This window comes from Lepidochelys olivacea (assembly GCF_965140295.1).
Source record: "Lepidochelys olivacea isolate rLepOli2 genome assembly, chromosome: 20".
Lineage (NCBI taxonomy): Eukaryota > Metazoa > Chordata > Testudines > Cheloniidae > Lepidochelys > Lepidochelys olivacea.
In genome coordinates this window covers 6,069,585-6,085,026 of record NC_140430.1, presented here as the reverse complement: position 1 = coordinate 6,085,026, position 15,442 = coordinate 6,069,585, and the positions used below count along the sequence as shown (strand labels likewise).

General features: G+C 45.6%; 1 protein-coding gene and 1 long non-coding RNA gene across 2 annotated transcripts; one reads left to right on the top strand and one right to left on the bottom strand.

Annotated features, from left to right (window-relative positions):
• Nucleotides 1–225: 225 nt before the first annotated feature.
• Nucleotides 226–10,480, bottom strand: LOC311510783 (keratin, type II cytoskeletal 5-like). Its single transcript, XM_084610760.1, has 9 exons — nucleotides 9,756–10,480; nucleotides 8,854–9,068; nucleotides 6,726–6,786; nucleotides 5,801–5,896; nucleotides 4,978–5,142; nucleotides 3,970–4,095; nucleotides 2,739–2,959; nucleotides 1,448–1,482; nucleotides 226–1,332 (listed from the first exon to the last, which is right to left on the bottom strand). Exons 1-9 carry the CDS (start codon nucleotides 10,356–10,358, stop codon nucleotides 1,019–1,021), a joined length of 1,836 nt encoding a protein of 611 aa, XP_084466886.1. The 5' UTR covers nucleotides 10,359–10,480; the 3' UTR covers nucleotides 226–1,018.
• A 67-nt stretch (nucleotides 10,481–10,547) lies between these two features.
• On the top strand, nucleotides 10,548–13,291 carry LOC311510804. The gene is made up of 3 exons (XR_014709141.1): nucleotides 10,548–10,857; nucleotides 12,665–12,761; nucleotides 13,232–13,291. It is a non-coding gene; the product is annotated as an uncharacterized lncRNA (long non-coding RNA).
• Nucleotides 13,292–15,442: the final 2,151 nt, after the last annotated feature.

Sequence of the window (15,442 nt, the reverse complement as noted above, 5' to 3'; positions counted from 1 at the left end):
GCTCTCTCCAAATTGTCCACATCCTTTCTGTAGTGGGGGGGGACCAAAACTGGATGCAATACTCCAAGTGTGGCCTCACCAGTGACGAATAGAGGGGAATAATTACTTCCCTCGATCTGCTGGCGACGCTCCTACTATGGAGACCTGCTCTCAATTGGGGTCCTCTTGATGCTATGATAATACACCTCAGAATATTTTGGGGAGGAAAAAACAGGAAAACGACAGTTTAAAAATGACACATGCTGTTTATTGGACATACGGTACCATACGCCCGAAAGTCAAGGGGCGGTAGCCATGAGGACAAAGAATTAGAAATCAGTGCTTCAGTTTATACACCAAAAAAGCAATCACCTTTTCCTCCGGATCACACATGAAAATGACAGCGCTGAAGATAGTTTTTGGTTGCAAGGAGGACACCCGCATCTTAGAACGCATGTTGGGGCACAGATCTTACCGTATTATAGTGTCGTGTAACTATTTTCTTTGGCTAGAACAGACGGTTTGTAATTTCGTGAGGCTGCCGCTACAAATTTTCTTTTTACTGTGAATTAAATGAACACGCCCAAACAGGAAAGGGATTTCAGGCAACATATATCTAGGCACGTTTGCACAGCATGAAAATGGAAATCCCCCTTCCCATCAGCTGTGAGTGATTGATTTAACTGGGCGTGGTGATCAGACAGGTCCTGATTCAGCAAAGCGCTTCAGCTCATCTTTAAGTTCACGATTCCCATGGGAATTAACGATAAAGCACGTGCCGAATCAGGAATACGGTCTGGCCTCTGTGCTGGTCAGAACCCCACATGTGAAACAGATTGCAACCAATGCTTTGGCCAACAACCTTCCTGATTTCCATGGTAAGATCCTGGCTGAACCCAATCCACGGGGAAAAGGTGAAAGGACATGAGTGAGGGGCTTAGCTCAGCTATTTACACAATGGATTTCTAAGGGCTGCACTTGCTTTCAGTAGTTAGGAAACGTGTTTTCATTCATGCAGGGATCGCTGGGGGCCTCATCTTTATCTGATGGATTTTTTGCTGGAAGTGGTCTTGGATACGATTTTCACGCTGGAGCTGCTCTTCCCGCCGGAGCTCAGACTTCCACCCAGGCCTCTTCCGCTTCCAGAGCTGAAACTGCTGCCCACTCCGATGCCGAGCCCACCTCCGTAGCCAAATCCGCCACCGCCACCGCCGCCAATGCTGAATCCGCTTCCGCCTCCCATGCTGAGACCGTAGCTGCCACCTCCTCCGGCACCTCCCATGGAAAGCCCACCTCCGTATCCTCCTCCTAGGCTGCTTCCAGCGCTGTATCCAGTTGAGGAGCTGACCACCGCTGCAAAACGACAAGCACAACAGCTGAGACCTCTGTGCTTTCCAGAGGGAAACCAAACCCAGACATCCCCTTCATTTGGAAAAGCCAATGATAGGTCAGAGTTCGAATCACTTACAGATGCTCACGGGTCCAACTCCCTCTCCTGCCAGCCTGTTAGGGAAGAGAGAGACAGGAAGGAAAGGATGTAAGTGGCGCCCTCAACTCACAGGCAGCCAATGACCGATACAGACAGATTTGCAGACATTAAGGCCAGAAGGGACCATTGTGCTCATCTACTCTGATAACCCATGCCTGAGAATCTCCTGTAGGGATTCCTGCACCCATAAGTCCTGGTTGAGCCAGCACATATCTTTTAGAAAGGCCCCCAGTCTTGACTTAAAGACCTATAGCGGTGGAGAATCTACCCTGGCCCTAGGTAAGTTGCACCTTATTTCGAGTCTGAATTGATTTAGGAGCATAGGCTGGAATTTTCAAAAAGGCCTTACCTACTCCCTTTGAAAATTCCAGCTCCATTACTTATTAGAGCCAACCGGATTGGAAATTTCAGGGAAAAACTTTTTCTAAGGCCATGGAAAAATGAAAGGGGGAAGACTGGAAGTTTTCTGAATTTTGGTGAATTTTCCCTCTCCCGTTGTTCAGCCAGCTTTGGAGCCAGCTGAAATTTGCCCAATGTCCGGATGAGATGTTTAGGTAAAACATTTAGAGTGCGGATGAAAACAATGGAAAAGGAGGGACTAGTCACCAGCCCACCTCACACATATAGTTTTGTCAGCTAGATTTTCAGCCTTATGAAAGCTTCCAGCACTAGGGTTCCCATCTTTAAACTCTGAACATCAGTCAAGCATCACACATCAGTCTCATCTAATCTAGCTCACAGTACTCACAGTCATGGGATTGCATTTGCAGCACCTTATCCCATCTCTGCTCCAATTACAGCGGCATTTTACCTATCTTCTTCTAATTACTGGGACATATTTCCGGTGCCACTCGCAGTGTGCTAGGAGCTGGGCAAACATGAAGGAAGGCACCTTATTTGCTCACACGAAAATTTAGCCTTTGTTCCGTCCCTCGTTGGGTGTATGTCTACGCTGCAGTTGGGAGGTGTCAATGCTGCATGTGTGATAGACATACCCAAGGCAGCTTTGATCAGCCCAGCTCATTAAAAATAGCAGCAAAGCCACAGCAGTACAGACTAGCCGCTTGAGTCCAAGCCTGGGTGCGTACCCACGTGGGGAGCCTGTGTCACTGCCCAGTCAGGGCTAGCACGGGTTCTGCAGTCACACGTCGCCGTTGCTGGGTAGACATACCCGGAATTATAGGGTTCCAATCTCGCATCCTGCGCTCAGGGGAGCAATTGGGCTGCTCACTTGCCTCAGGGCTGTGGTGGCATTCCATCGTGCACCCACCTGCTCTCTTCTCCTTCCAGCAGCTTCCTGTAGGTGGCGATCTCGATATCCAGGGCCAGCTTGACGTTCATCAGCTCCTGGTACTCCCGCACCTGGCGGGCCAAGTCTGACTTGGCCTTCTGCAGGGCGTCCTCCAGCTCAGCCAGTTTTGCTCGGGCGTCCTTGAGGGCCAGTTCGCCGCGCTCCTCGGCCTCGGTAATGGCCGCTTGTAGGTTGGCGCACTGTGAACCGGGAACATTGAAGTGTGGTTATTATTTAATGGGGTAACCAAATGTGAGAGTGAAAGCTCACTCTGGGCATGTAAGCCCATGTAAGCCTGGAGTAATAAACAGATCACTGAAATCATTAGCATGAGTCCCCTTTGTGCAAATCAGGAGTCACTCCACTGAAGTCAATGGATATGATTCTCTTTCGCATGCACAGATGCAAATCAGGAGTCACTCCACTGAAGTCAATGGATACGATTCTCTTTCGCATGTGACAGTGTAAGTCAGGAGTCACTGCACTGAAGTCAATGGGTATGATTCTCTTTTGCATGCTCCAGTGTAAATTGGGAGTAACTCCACTGGGTGTCATTCCTCTTTTGCTTACAGTACAGTAAACCAGGAGTAATTTCACTGAATGGAATGGGCATGAGACCCCTTTCACTTACAGTGGTGTAAATCAGCAGCCCCTCCATTAACGTGAATCAAATTTGTGTAAGTACGGGGCAAACAGATATGTACTCAATATCAGTGGTTCTCAAGCTTATCGGCAGTGTGTATTGCATCTTGGGTAGAGTCCCCCTGGCCATGATGTGGCCAGATCCTCAGCTGGTGTAAACTAGAGCTGCTTTACTGTTTTTAATAGAGGAAGAAAGAGGAAGGATGGCCCAGTGGTTAGAGCACTAGCCTAGAACTGCTCCATGGACCACCAGAAAATTACCACTGAGAGTTAGAAGAGTTGAGTGAAAGGAGGGGCCAGTGGCTAGAGATTCGGGAGAGACATGAGCTATCACGGTAATGGAGGCCTTGCAAGTGTGAGTGCTTGGTATGCAATGCACAGCGTCCCGTGCACACTTCCTTCAGGCTGGCATCACCATTTCTTACAAAACGAGACGACCCTCAACCACCTCCCTGCTCCGAACCCATCAGCCGAACCGTTGTTCAGCGCACACGCTCCCTCCTGCCCCCGGCCTGTGCTTCACGCCCAACCACTAGCTGGCCCCAGGTCACGAGATGCTCCACCGTACCTGCTTCTTCACATTGTCGATTTCATTCCGCAGCCTGTGGATCACCCGGTTGATCTCGGAAATTTCGACCTTTGTGTTGCGCAGGTCATCACCGTGCCGCCCGACGGAGATCTGCAGCTCCTCAAACTAAATATTCAGACATAAGGGTGCGGGGCAGGGAGAACACGACCCATTACTTACTGCAGCTTGAGGAACTGGATAGTATCCATTTAAATAGCTTGGGAGCCCTATGTCTTGTACTTCAGAAGCCTCCAGACACTAGCAGGGCAAAGGTGTATGTATGCAGCTGGGCCTTGTGTGTTCATCTAGCGTTAGTAATCACAGGACTTGGAACCCAAATGTGTTTCCACTTATTCTTAATGTTGCGTCTAGAGCAAAGACACACTTGTAATTACTACAATAAAGAAAGCATTCCCAGCCTTGCACCCCAAGGACTATAGACACTGTGGCCTAGTGGTTAAAACAGTAATGTGGGAGTCACGAGACCTGGCTTCCAGTGCTGGCTCTGCCACTGACTCTTTGGGCAACCAGTGTCAAATCACTTAAACGGTACTTGCCTCAGTTTCCCCATATTTAAAACTATACTTATCCACCACTGTTAAGTGTTTTGAGAACTAATGATGAAAATCTCTGCAGAGTCATTTACTATTGTTATTACTGTGTGCAATGAGCCAAATCCATTCCTGATGTAACTTAAGAACGGCCGCACTGGGTCAGACCAAAGGTCTGTCTAGCCCAGGATCCTGTCTGCCGACAGTGGCCAATGGCAGGTACTTGAGAGGGAATGAACAGAACAGACAATCATTGAGTGATCCATCCCCTGTCCTCTACTCCCAGCTTCTGGCAAACTTGATCATTCTAAAATGTGATCCTGTACCCGTCAGAGTCAAGGATAAAGCTCCCATTGGCTACCATGGTGCTATGTGAGGAACTGAATGCAATAAGAGGAATAAAAAAAGCCCAGAACATTATTGGCCTTCAGTCCCACTCATGATCCTGGTTACTCACCTTGGTCTGGTACCAAGACTCCGCCTCAGCTCTGCTCCTGTTGGCAATCTCCTCGTACTGCGCTTTGACCTCCCTGATGATACTGTCCAGGTCCAGGCTTCGGTTGTTGTCCATAGACAGGATGACGGAGGTGTCGGAGACCTGCTGCTGCATCTGGCTCAGTTCCTAGAAGATATGCAAAGCCTGGGTCATTTGCATTGTAGAGCTGACACCCGTGAGGCAGCTGGTGCCCTGAGATCCCTGCCCATTCTGCTGACTACTTGTGTCTCTCTGTTTCCTTGGGCTCCCCTGTCTGTCTGTCAGTCTCCGCCTTTCCCCTCTTGTTTTATACTTAGATTGCAAGTTCTTTGGGGCAGGGGATCTCTTTTTGTTCTGCATTTGTACTGCACCTAGCGCAGTGGGGTCATGGTCCGTGACTGTGGCTCCTAGGTGCTACCATAATGCAGGTAATAAGTAGTCATAAACAATGTTAAGCAACAATTTTTCATTCAAAATGTTTTGATTTTTTTGGTGTGGACAATTTCAACCTCTAATAAAACCAAGGTTTTTTGGGTTTTTTTTTTTCCATTTTGATTTAATTTGAATTAAAACCAACATTCCTTTTTGGGGCTTTTCAAAAACCGAACTCGAAAAGCAGAATGAAACCAACAAAAATGTTTGGAAATTTTACCATTGAAAATTTTGATAAATACACTGACGACTATGAGGTGCCAGGTCCCATGTTAAAGGGGACCATACAAATACCATAGATTGGCATCAGTGCCTGGTGCAGTAGGGTGGGGAACTCTCTAAGTTTCTAAAACAGTGGGGGACAGCTGCTTACCGCTTCATACAGAGCTCTCAGGAAATTAATTTCATCTGCCAGCGCGTCTGCTTTCGCCTGCAACTCGACCTTGTTCATGTAGGAGCCATCTACATCCTAAAGGAAAGAAGACAAAGGTCACGGACATCCTGACGAGCTACAGAGTCAGCCAAAGGGCACTGGTGACAACAGCAAAAAAACCACCTGTCCGCTGTCATCAGCCTTAGCAGAGTGTTATTGCCTAAGAAGTCACTCTATCGTGATGTACAAGTGCTTTTAAAGTGTGTGATTAAAGGGCAAGGCCGGTCCCTTCTTTTGTGGCCAGGGATGGTCCTAGGTGAGCAGCACTTGGTGCGGGAGGGGCAGTGTTGTGCCAATCGGTGCGGGGATGTTAGGGGTGTGGTGTGGGCAGAGGGATAGGAGGGTGAGCAAGGAGAGTTACGGGGGTAGGGCAGCCAGCTCTCAGGCTGGAAAGGGACATCCTGGTAGTTCTGACTGCAGTTCCTAGAGCAGTTCCTGGGTAGCTGGTGCCAAGTGCCTTGTGCCAGCCCTTCTCAGCCCCGGAGACCCTGGATTTGGGGGTGGCAAAGGTTTAGGGTGCAAGAGGGTAAGGGCGGGGCTACTAGATTTACCACTAGGCATAGCCACCAGCCACTGTTTTCCGTGTAACGAGCATGCAGCCAGTAGGGAAGAGGCTTTCTTCCTCTCAGCCCTGAAGGGGTTTCATTTCCAAGGTGAATGACACCATACCAATTTACTCCAGCTGAGGACCTCGTCCACAATGTATTGCTAAACATTCCAATGCCAGTTTGAGCTGTAATTCCCAGACAGGTCCCAGTCGAGCAGGGGCTGGGGGGGGTCCACAGCTCCCACTGGTGCTGGTTGGACTCTGCGGGTACCACACGCCTCTCGGACTCAGGCCCATGAGCGACGCTGCTCTACTCACCTTCTTGAGCACTACAAAGTCATTCTCTGCAGCTGTGCGCCGGTTGATTTCATCTTCATATCTGTTGAGAGAGAGTGCTCGATCAGGACCCATCAGCTTGAGTGACTAGTGGAGAAGGCACAGACCCTGCCTTGAGTGCAGGGGACTGGACTAGAAGATCTCTCAAGGTCCCTTCCAGTCCTACATTTCTATGATGCAAGCCGCTCCTATTCCAAACGATAGGGGCCATGGGGAGAGGGGGAAGGATTTTAAATCCAGAGCTGTTAGGGGCCCAACTCCCACTGAAAATCAATGGGCGTTGGGTGCCTAGATGCAACCTGTGCCTATGAAAATCTCGCCACTGTGTCTCCAAGCTTAGCTAGTGGTATCAGGTCTGGTGGTAGCAGAAGCCACATCGTGAAGTGGCTAATTGTAGCACTTCGCCTACAACTGCCTGAGAGGGAAATGGTCCAGTGTGTCGCGTGCAGGCACATGAGGTCAGAAACCTAAGTTCAAATCCTTGCTCTGCTACAAACTTCCCTTGGACTTTGATGGAATCATACATTTTAAAGTGACTTAAGCACTGGGAAAATGTTACCCTTCATGGCTCCATGCCTCCATTCCCCATCTTTAAGAAGGACACTAGCACTGCTAGTGAAGGGGTGTTAAGATAAATACGTTCACAACTGCGAGCTGCTCAGATGCTGTGCAGCCTGGGGCCATATAAGTACCACCAATTTTCTTTAGCTGTGGCTTGCTGAAAGAAGGGGTCTACATTTGAAAAATAGTACAGAGATCAGAACTGACACACTTGCTTAAAATCTAGCCCCAGATGTAAGGGTACCTACTGGTTGGTTACTCACCTGAAACCTGCACAGAATTACCCACATGGTTAACTTTCTGCATTCTTATTAGTCCCAGCTGAAACCCGTGGAGCTACCCACCAGGCATCAAGTTAAGCATGTGGTTAAAATCTTTGCAGGATTAGGGCCCATTATCAAGTGTCACTAATTGCTTTAGATGCAACTGCCATGGAAATGCCTGTAAATACATCATAAATCAGCCTGTCTACCTAACTGTACAATTTATTCCAAGATCTTTTAGCTGGAGTTTTGCAAAAGCACTTCGTTAAGCTAAAAATATGCTTCTGTGAAACTTCATGGCTTAGGGCTAAATCAAAGAGGCAGGGTGGATCTTGGAAAGATAGGAGAAAGGAAGCATTATCTTGACCGTGCTGCGGCAAAGGTGATCTGGATGTCTCCAGAAGGCTTTTGCCAACTCTGTATCCGATTTTGGCGTGGGAATGAGATGAAAGAGGCAATGAAGAGGGATTTGAAATAAGACACAGTCTATTTCCCATGCAGTATTTCCATCCTCCAGAAACCATAGTATAATGAGTAAAATAGACTGTATTATTTTGGACCATTAAAAAAGCCAATGAAAGATACAAATACAAAAAACACAAATGAATACTAGAAGCCAATTCATTCCATTCCACCATGCCAACATTATGTGCAGATTCCTAAAAACACATCTATCTATTTAAACTTTTCTGATCCTCAAGTGTAATTTTCTCAGATTGGCACTTTGCCAGTCTTGCTACCTAATGCTTTATAGGATGCAAAGGTTAAGAGTGTCTTGTATATATCAGCGATGGAGAGAAGGCATTTTAGATATGGGGTAAAATGTTCAAAAGCGCCTAAGTCCTACTGAAAGCCAGTAGGATTTAGGCACCTAAGTACCTGTCACTTTTGAAAATCAGAAGTCAATGGGTCTTAGTTCTAAGTGCTAGGTCACTTTTTGAAAATGGGACTTAAGCTTCTAAGTCACTTACGGTGCTTTTGAAATTTTTGCACATCAACTATACTTGTGAATATGAATTTTAAAAGCCTCTGCTGTTTAATTTTTAACAAATCAGTGGGTCAAATTCTGATCTCAGTTACGCTAGAGTAATTCCACTGACCTTCAATGGAGCTAGAGCCAGATGCTCCGAGATCAGAATCTGGCTCAGTGTATGCATCTGCTTTGAGTAGCAGCAAATGCCACATGATGCCCATGTAAGGCATTTTGATACTCAGTACAGTATGAAATGCCTGGCTTGGTTTTTCATGCATGCCAATAGCCTAGATTTTAATGCAGACTTTCTTACTTGTTCTTAAAATCCTCCACCATGTCTTGCATGTTCCTCAGTTCTGAATCCAGCCTTCCTCTCTCCCCCAAGAGGTTATCTAGCTGCCTCCTGAGGTTATTAATATAGGCGTCAAAAAGAGGCTCCAGGCTCCGTTTGATGGTCGTCTGGCCCTGTTCCTGCAGTAGAGTCCATTTGGTCTCCAATACTTTGTTCTGTTGCTCCAAGAATCGGACCTGGGGGAAAAACAGAACCCACGGGCAGGTGCTTAAACCCATTCAAACAATTCACAAAACCATTGAGGAGAAAAAAGTTGATTTGTTCAGTTCAGGGCAGAGAGCGAGAAAGAGAGAGAGAGAGATGGGAGTAGGGAGGATATGACAGGTACTTTTCATATAGGCATTTTGGGACCAGGTGCCAGATTTCCAATGGCATTTAGGAACCTAAAGATGCAAGCGGGATTTTCAAAAGAACTTAAGCAGGTTAGGCACTTACCTACTTGGGTACTTTTGTAAAGCCCACTAGGGGTCTATCTTTAGGTGCCTAAATATCTTTGAAAATCTGGCCCCAGATTCACAACTACTTCAAATCAATGTAACCCCATTGAATCCAATGGAGCTCCACCGAATTACACTAGCGGAGAGTTTATCATCAAGTGAAAGGCTGAGAAGGATTTTTAAAAAACAACAGTTTATTGTCCCCGCAGCGTGAAATGGAGATTTAAGAAAAATTCCTGGTTTTTAAATCAGCGATTTCTCCTAATACTAATAATCCACTGCCTGTGGATAAACCATGGTGAATACAGAAATTGCCCAGGCAATGCATGCTCATGGAAAAGGATAGCATTCAATTTTTTTTCTTGAAGACACTGAACAATCCAGAGAAGATACTTTGCAGCCTGTGGATTCAGGACAGGTGCTCACCTTGTCAATGAAGCCAGCAAATTTGTTGTTGAGGGTCTTGATCTGTTCCCTCTCCTGCACTTTCACTTTCTGGACCTCCGGGTCGATATCCAGGTGGAGCGGCGCCAAGAGGCTCTGGTTGACGGTCACTTCGTGGATGCCAGCGGGTGGGCAAATGGGAAACCCAGGGCCACCCCTTCCACCGAACCCAGGGCCACCCAACCCATAGCCACCGCCAGCACCACCCAACCCATACCCACCACCTCCACCGAGAGCAAAACCACCGCCTGCTCCAACACCGAAACCAAAGCCAGAGCCTGCTCCTCCACCAAAACTGTATCCACCACCACCAAATCCACTCCGGAGACCTCCGCTGACGGTACTGTAGGAAACTCTTTTATTTCCACCTAGGCTATATAGGCTTCTGCTTCCAAAACCGCCACCGCCACCACCTCCAAAGCTGCCAGCTCTTCCTCCTCCGACCCGAGAGACAGAGACCGAGCTGAAGCTGCTTCTGCCACCACCACCGCCGCCACCAAAACCTCCACTTAAGCCAGCAGAACCTGAGCTGAAGGTCTTGCTTCCACCCCCGCTCGTTGATTTTCTCATGGAGATTCGACTCATGGTGGCTCGTTCAATTGAGAACGAAACGAGTGGGGAGCAAAGTGCAGGAATAGAAGCTGTGCTGCAGGGAGAAGAGCAGAGAGCGAAGGAGATGGAACCCCTCTGAGGTGAGAGCTGGGAGCCGCTTCTTTTATCCGCTCGGAGCACTTGGCATGGGATGCAGAGCTGAGCCGCTGCATTCATGGGCTTGACGTACCTTGCAGCGACTTGTCTTGTCAAACACACCTAGGTAGCCGCCTGGCTCTGAAAAATGCATTGTTTGTGGGCAAGAAAGTAACGGAGTGCACTTACTTGCCCTTGCACAGCAGGGTTGTTGTTTTTTTAATTAAACAAGATTGTAGGCCTGATTCTGAAACTCTGACTCATGAGATTTGGCATGAAGAGGCTACTCCTGTGTGTCAGGACTAGTCGCTGGATCATCCACTATCACAGAGCTAGCGTCTGTAAACGACCACACCAGCTGCTCTATTGACGTGAACAATACAATTGACTTTAACCGGTAAAGTTACTTCCATGCTCAAAGTCTTTGCAGGGCTTGGGGGATGGTTCTTACATTGCAAAGGGGCTGCATGTTCTTATTGCAGAGGACATGATACACAATCTGCTTAGAAATCTGCATACCTAAAGACACCAATAATGCCAGTTTCGGCTATTACAGCACTGGTGTGCGTGTATGTGTGTGTATGTGAGAGAGAGATTTTTCAAAGGCTCCTTGGGAATTTAGACGACCAACTCTTGATCATTGTAGTGGGAGTTGGGTGTGCAAATCCTCGAGGCAATTTTGAAAGGCTTAGCTTTAAGCTTTTTTAGCTTTAATTCATTTTTTTTTTTTTTAGCTATGGCAAACAGAGCTGCAATTGACTGTTGAAATGGCTTTCAAAGATGAAGCCACGTTCATCACGTTCATTCCAAAAAAAAAAAAAATCGATACTACATTAGGAAAAAGAAAAGGAGGACTTGTGGCACCTAAGAGACTAACCAATTTATTTGAGCATGAGCTTTCGTGAGCTACAGCTCACTTCATCGGATGCATACTGTGGAAAGTGTAGAAGATCTTTTTATACACGATTTTCTACACTTTCCACAGTATGCATCCGATGAAGTGAGCTGTAGCTCACGAAAGCTCATGCTCAAATAAATTGGTTACTCTCTAAGGTGCCACAAGTCCTCCTTTTCTTTTTGCGAATACAGACTAACACGGCTGTTACTCTGAAACCTGATACTACATTAAGAAGCATTATCATATGCGAATGCTCCCTAAGGAAGAGCGCTGTAGATTTGAACTGGAATGAAATCAATAGGGGTCTATAGAAATTACTTAAATTCTACAGGGTCTTTAAGGTACCACCGGACTCCTCATTGTTTTTATGGGGTCAGACAGACTCTTCAGCCTTGAAGTTATTGGAGCTACACCAGCGGAGGATACGGTTTATGGCATTTGGTACATAAGGAGAAGTCTACAGTCTGTTTGAGCCACCCTATGAAATGATACAGGAGGGATGGAATTATCTATTCAATTCTATAGGAATCTTTTTTTAAAAAAAACGTATAGAAAGGGTAGCATTTCCTATTCATTTCTATTGGACTTCTCAGTCAGGGTCAATCCTAAAAGTAAAGGAGTGAAGGTGTGTTTTTGTTGTGCTTGTTTTTCACCTGCTGATCTGCAACATTACAATATTCAACAGGAGGTTTCCAGTCATCAATGCACAGTAGTGACATTTGCTAGTGGAATTCACAGCGTTCTGGTTTTAGGTCCAATGCTGCACCTCCTCACTCAGGTTAATGCTCTCATTGCGCTTACCGCACTGGTCAAGATTTTCAGAAGTTTCTGGTGATTTTGGTCACTTTGCCTTTTGGGTGCCCTACTTGAGCCAGTTTAAGGGGGCTCTGATTCTCAGAGAGCAGTTTCTTGAAAAGCGGTCCCCTGGAAGGTATCGCAAATTGTGAAAACCCCTGAAAATCACAAGAAAATCTTTTGAAAATCTTGGCCAGTGGAATTACTCATAAACCAGATTCTGCCAGCCATGTCTGCCTTGAATGGTACTTCGCTATGCAGTTAGTTCCATTAACTTCAATGGGATACTGCTCTGCATAACGAAAGCAGGCAGCTGAGACCTTGTCTTGAGCTGGATTTTTGCAGAGTTAGGTGCATGAGCAGCCAGCACAGATAATGGATCCAGAATTAGAGGCTTAGGGGCATCGTCATCGTATCGTAGCTTGTTTTCTGTTGGTAACTTTCCAAAACTAGTTTCCTTTGCCTGAGAACTTGAAAGAATCTGAATTAAAACAGATTTTTTTTATTGCAGTCAGAAAACCTGATGCTTGCACAATGTATGTTCCCCCAGCATTCCTGTTGCCACTTATTGCCAGTTATGTGAGTCATTAACAACTGAAGCTCAACAGGTAAGAAATCAGGAAATTAATCATTTAATTAAACCTCCAATGGTAGGGATAAGGCTGAGTTGTAGCAAGGGGGTGCTCTAATCACGGGAGTGTAGAGTTTAGAAAGAGCTCGGTTGCTTACATATCTGGAGGTTACATTTATAAATGTAACGTTATCTATGACAAAGATAATGACATCAGCTCCCATGTGATCTGTCCAGACATTGCCATAGCAACATGCATTCCATTCCAACATGCATTGGCTTTATGGACGATATCAAGACTTCAATCCTCCTCTCATTGATATCGACATAAGCTGTGAGTCTCCTGACCTCAGTGGACCGATACTGATGTAAAAGGGAGAGGAGAATCAGGCCCAAAGTGTCTTAGATTAATAGATACCTTCCCATAACAGCAAGGGACACATTTTCAGCAAGTGTAAATTGGCGTATATCTATTGACTTCAATGGAGCTACCTCCATTTACACCAGGTGGGAATCTGGCCCCATTTATTCCAGTGGAGCAATGCCAAGTTATGCCAGCAGGACCACAGTGTGAGTATTCATGAAAAGTTTTAATTAAAAAGTATAAAATGTTCATTTTTATTTTAATGAATGAATGACTACACTGGAACGTGTAAGTATGCATGTTGCCACCAAATAATGTTCATTCACTGGGTCATTACGAAGAGTATCAAAATGTAAAACAACTGGCGGCATGAGACACTAAGGCATGGAAAGGTCGCGCAGTGTCTACTAAGTCCTCTCTTGGGCAATATTGCCATGGATTGAGGGCCAAAGCTTGCTCATTTTACTCTCTTGAGTAATCCTGTTGAGGTAAATTGAGTCACCAGCATGAGTTGGGTTTGACCTAGCAGTGGGACGTTTGCATGAGCAAAGAATGCAATGTACACTCCTTCTTTCCAACATGAATTGTCCAGCTGTTTTGCAGAGGGTCAACCTCTACTCACATTTTGTCATCTGCATGATCAGGAGCGAGGCTGATTGCATAAATCAGGCTACCAGGGCATGGTACTAAAAGATCAGAAGTGTCGGTTTGCCTCATAATAATACTATTAATACCTGGCCTTTCTATAGCTAGGCTTGGCAGACTTTGATTTCTATTTTTTTAATATAAATCTGACCAATATCAATGTCTATTTTTAGGCATTTTTAAAATGTTTCTCACTTTAAATGTTCAGTTGCACAAAATTATGGATTTTAAGCATGTTTTTATTTTTATCTATTTACATTTTAGAAATTGCAGGAAGTTGTGTGGAGGTCAGAGAGTGCGTGTGGGGGGACACACACAATATTTTTTTAATGACATTGAGATTCAAAAAGTTAAAACGTTATCATGGTTAAATATGCAACATAACTATCATTAAATCAAACTCTAATAAGTTCTCAAGCTGCATTTTTCTTCCTCTGCCTGTCTGTGAATTCTGATGGTTATCAATCAAAGTATTATTTTGTTGGTTGGCGTGTGTACTGTGAGGTCGACTTTTACTGACATTTACTGATAAAAATCTAGTCCTTCCAAGCTTATAGCTCACAAAGCACTTTACAAAGGAGGGCAGTATCATTATCCTCTTTTTACATTTAGGGAAACAGAGGCACACAGCAGGAAGTGATGTCATCCAGAAGGGCAGCTGGTTGCTTCTACTTCCATTTCTGTCTGTGGTGTTGTTTTTGCATCAGACATCAAGTGTGGTACATCCTAACAAGGAGCAATAGGTCTAGTTTGACGTCAATGAAGTCACTGACACCTCTTTAAGGGAGAGAAGAATCGGTCCTAATACTTTTAGGCTTCTGGCAGGGAAAAAAAAAAAGACTTGAAAATATCTTGTGCTGGTTTTATGCCTTTTGTTTATTTGCTTTAGTCATTGTTTGATGGCATTCCAGTATTAATAATAAACTAATAGTTTGTGTACCAACAGCACATCCATGGCTCAGCACCCCAGCGTGCTAGGCTCTGTACATATATAGAACAAAAAGATACTTCCAGTCCAAAAATATTTTAGAGTCTAAGTAAGGTTTTCTTAGGTGGTCCTTTTAAAAATGCAAGAGCTCACTCTGCCTGACACCAATCACTGATTTCAATGGGAGCTTGAAGTCAGACCTCTGAAAATCAGGTCGTTTTATTTAGGTGCCTAAATCTGGCTTTAGGGGACTGACTTCAGGCACCTGGGTATGAAAATTTAGCCCTGGGTTTATATTTCAGTTTGCAAGAAAATTGAATTTGCTTGGCATTTATATAGCACTTTAAACCCTCAAAAGCACTTTGCAAATGTAAAGTCCCAAGGGCAGCTCCTCGGCTGGTCACGACAATTGCCACCAGCTGGTGGATCTACCCCCAAATCTGCAAGGGGCCATGTGTTCTCAGCTCCCGTTAGCTTTAAAGGGAGATAAAAATGCACTGCGCCTCCCAGGGTGGGGCATGTTAACCACTGCAATGAATCCTTGCAACACCTCTGCAAAGTACACCATCGTGATCTTCATTTTACATGTGGGAGAAACTGAGGCCCATCAAAGTTGTGCCCTACCCTGTCCTATATGGCAAAGAAGTGACAGCTGAGACTGGAATCCTGGCATGCCTTTCTCCCAGCAACTTTTCCCTTCCTGTTTGTCTTATGCTGCACCCCCTTTATATGCAAATACATCTCAGACTTTGTCTACGCTGAGCGGGGATTCTTACACTTT

Excerpts from the sequence above, each read along its gene's own strand:
- LOC311510783 (XM_084610760.1), bottom strand. The coding sequence starts at position 10,358 with ATGAGTCGAATCTCCATGAGAAAATCAACGAGCGGGGGTGGAAGCAAG. Across the intron at positions 9,069-9,755 it reads TTGCTGGCTTCATTGACAAG|GTCCGATTCTTGGAGCAACA; the intron begins GTGAGCACCTGT and ends TTTTTCCCCCAG. Across the intron at positions 6,787-8,853 it reads GTGGAGGATTTTAAGAACAA|ATATGAAGATGAAATCAACC; the intron begins GTAAGAAAGTCT and ends CTCTCTCAACAG.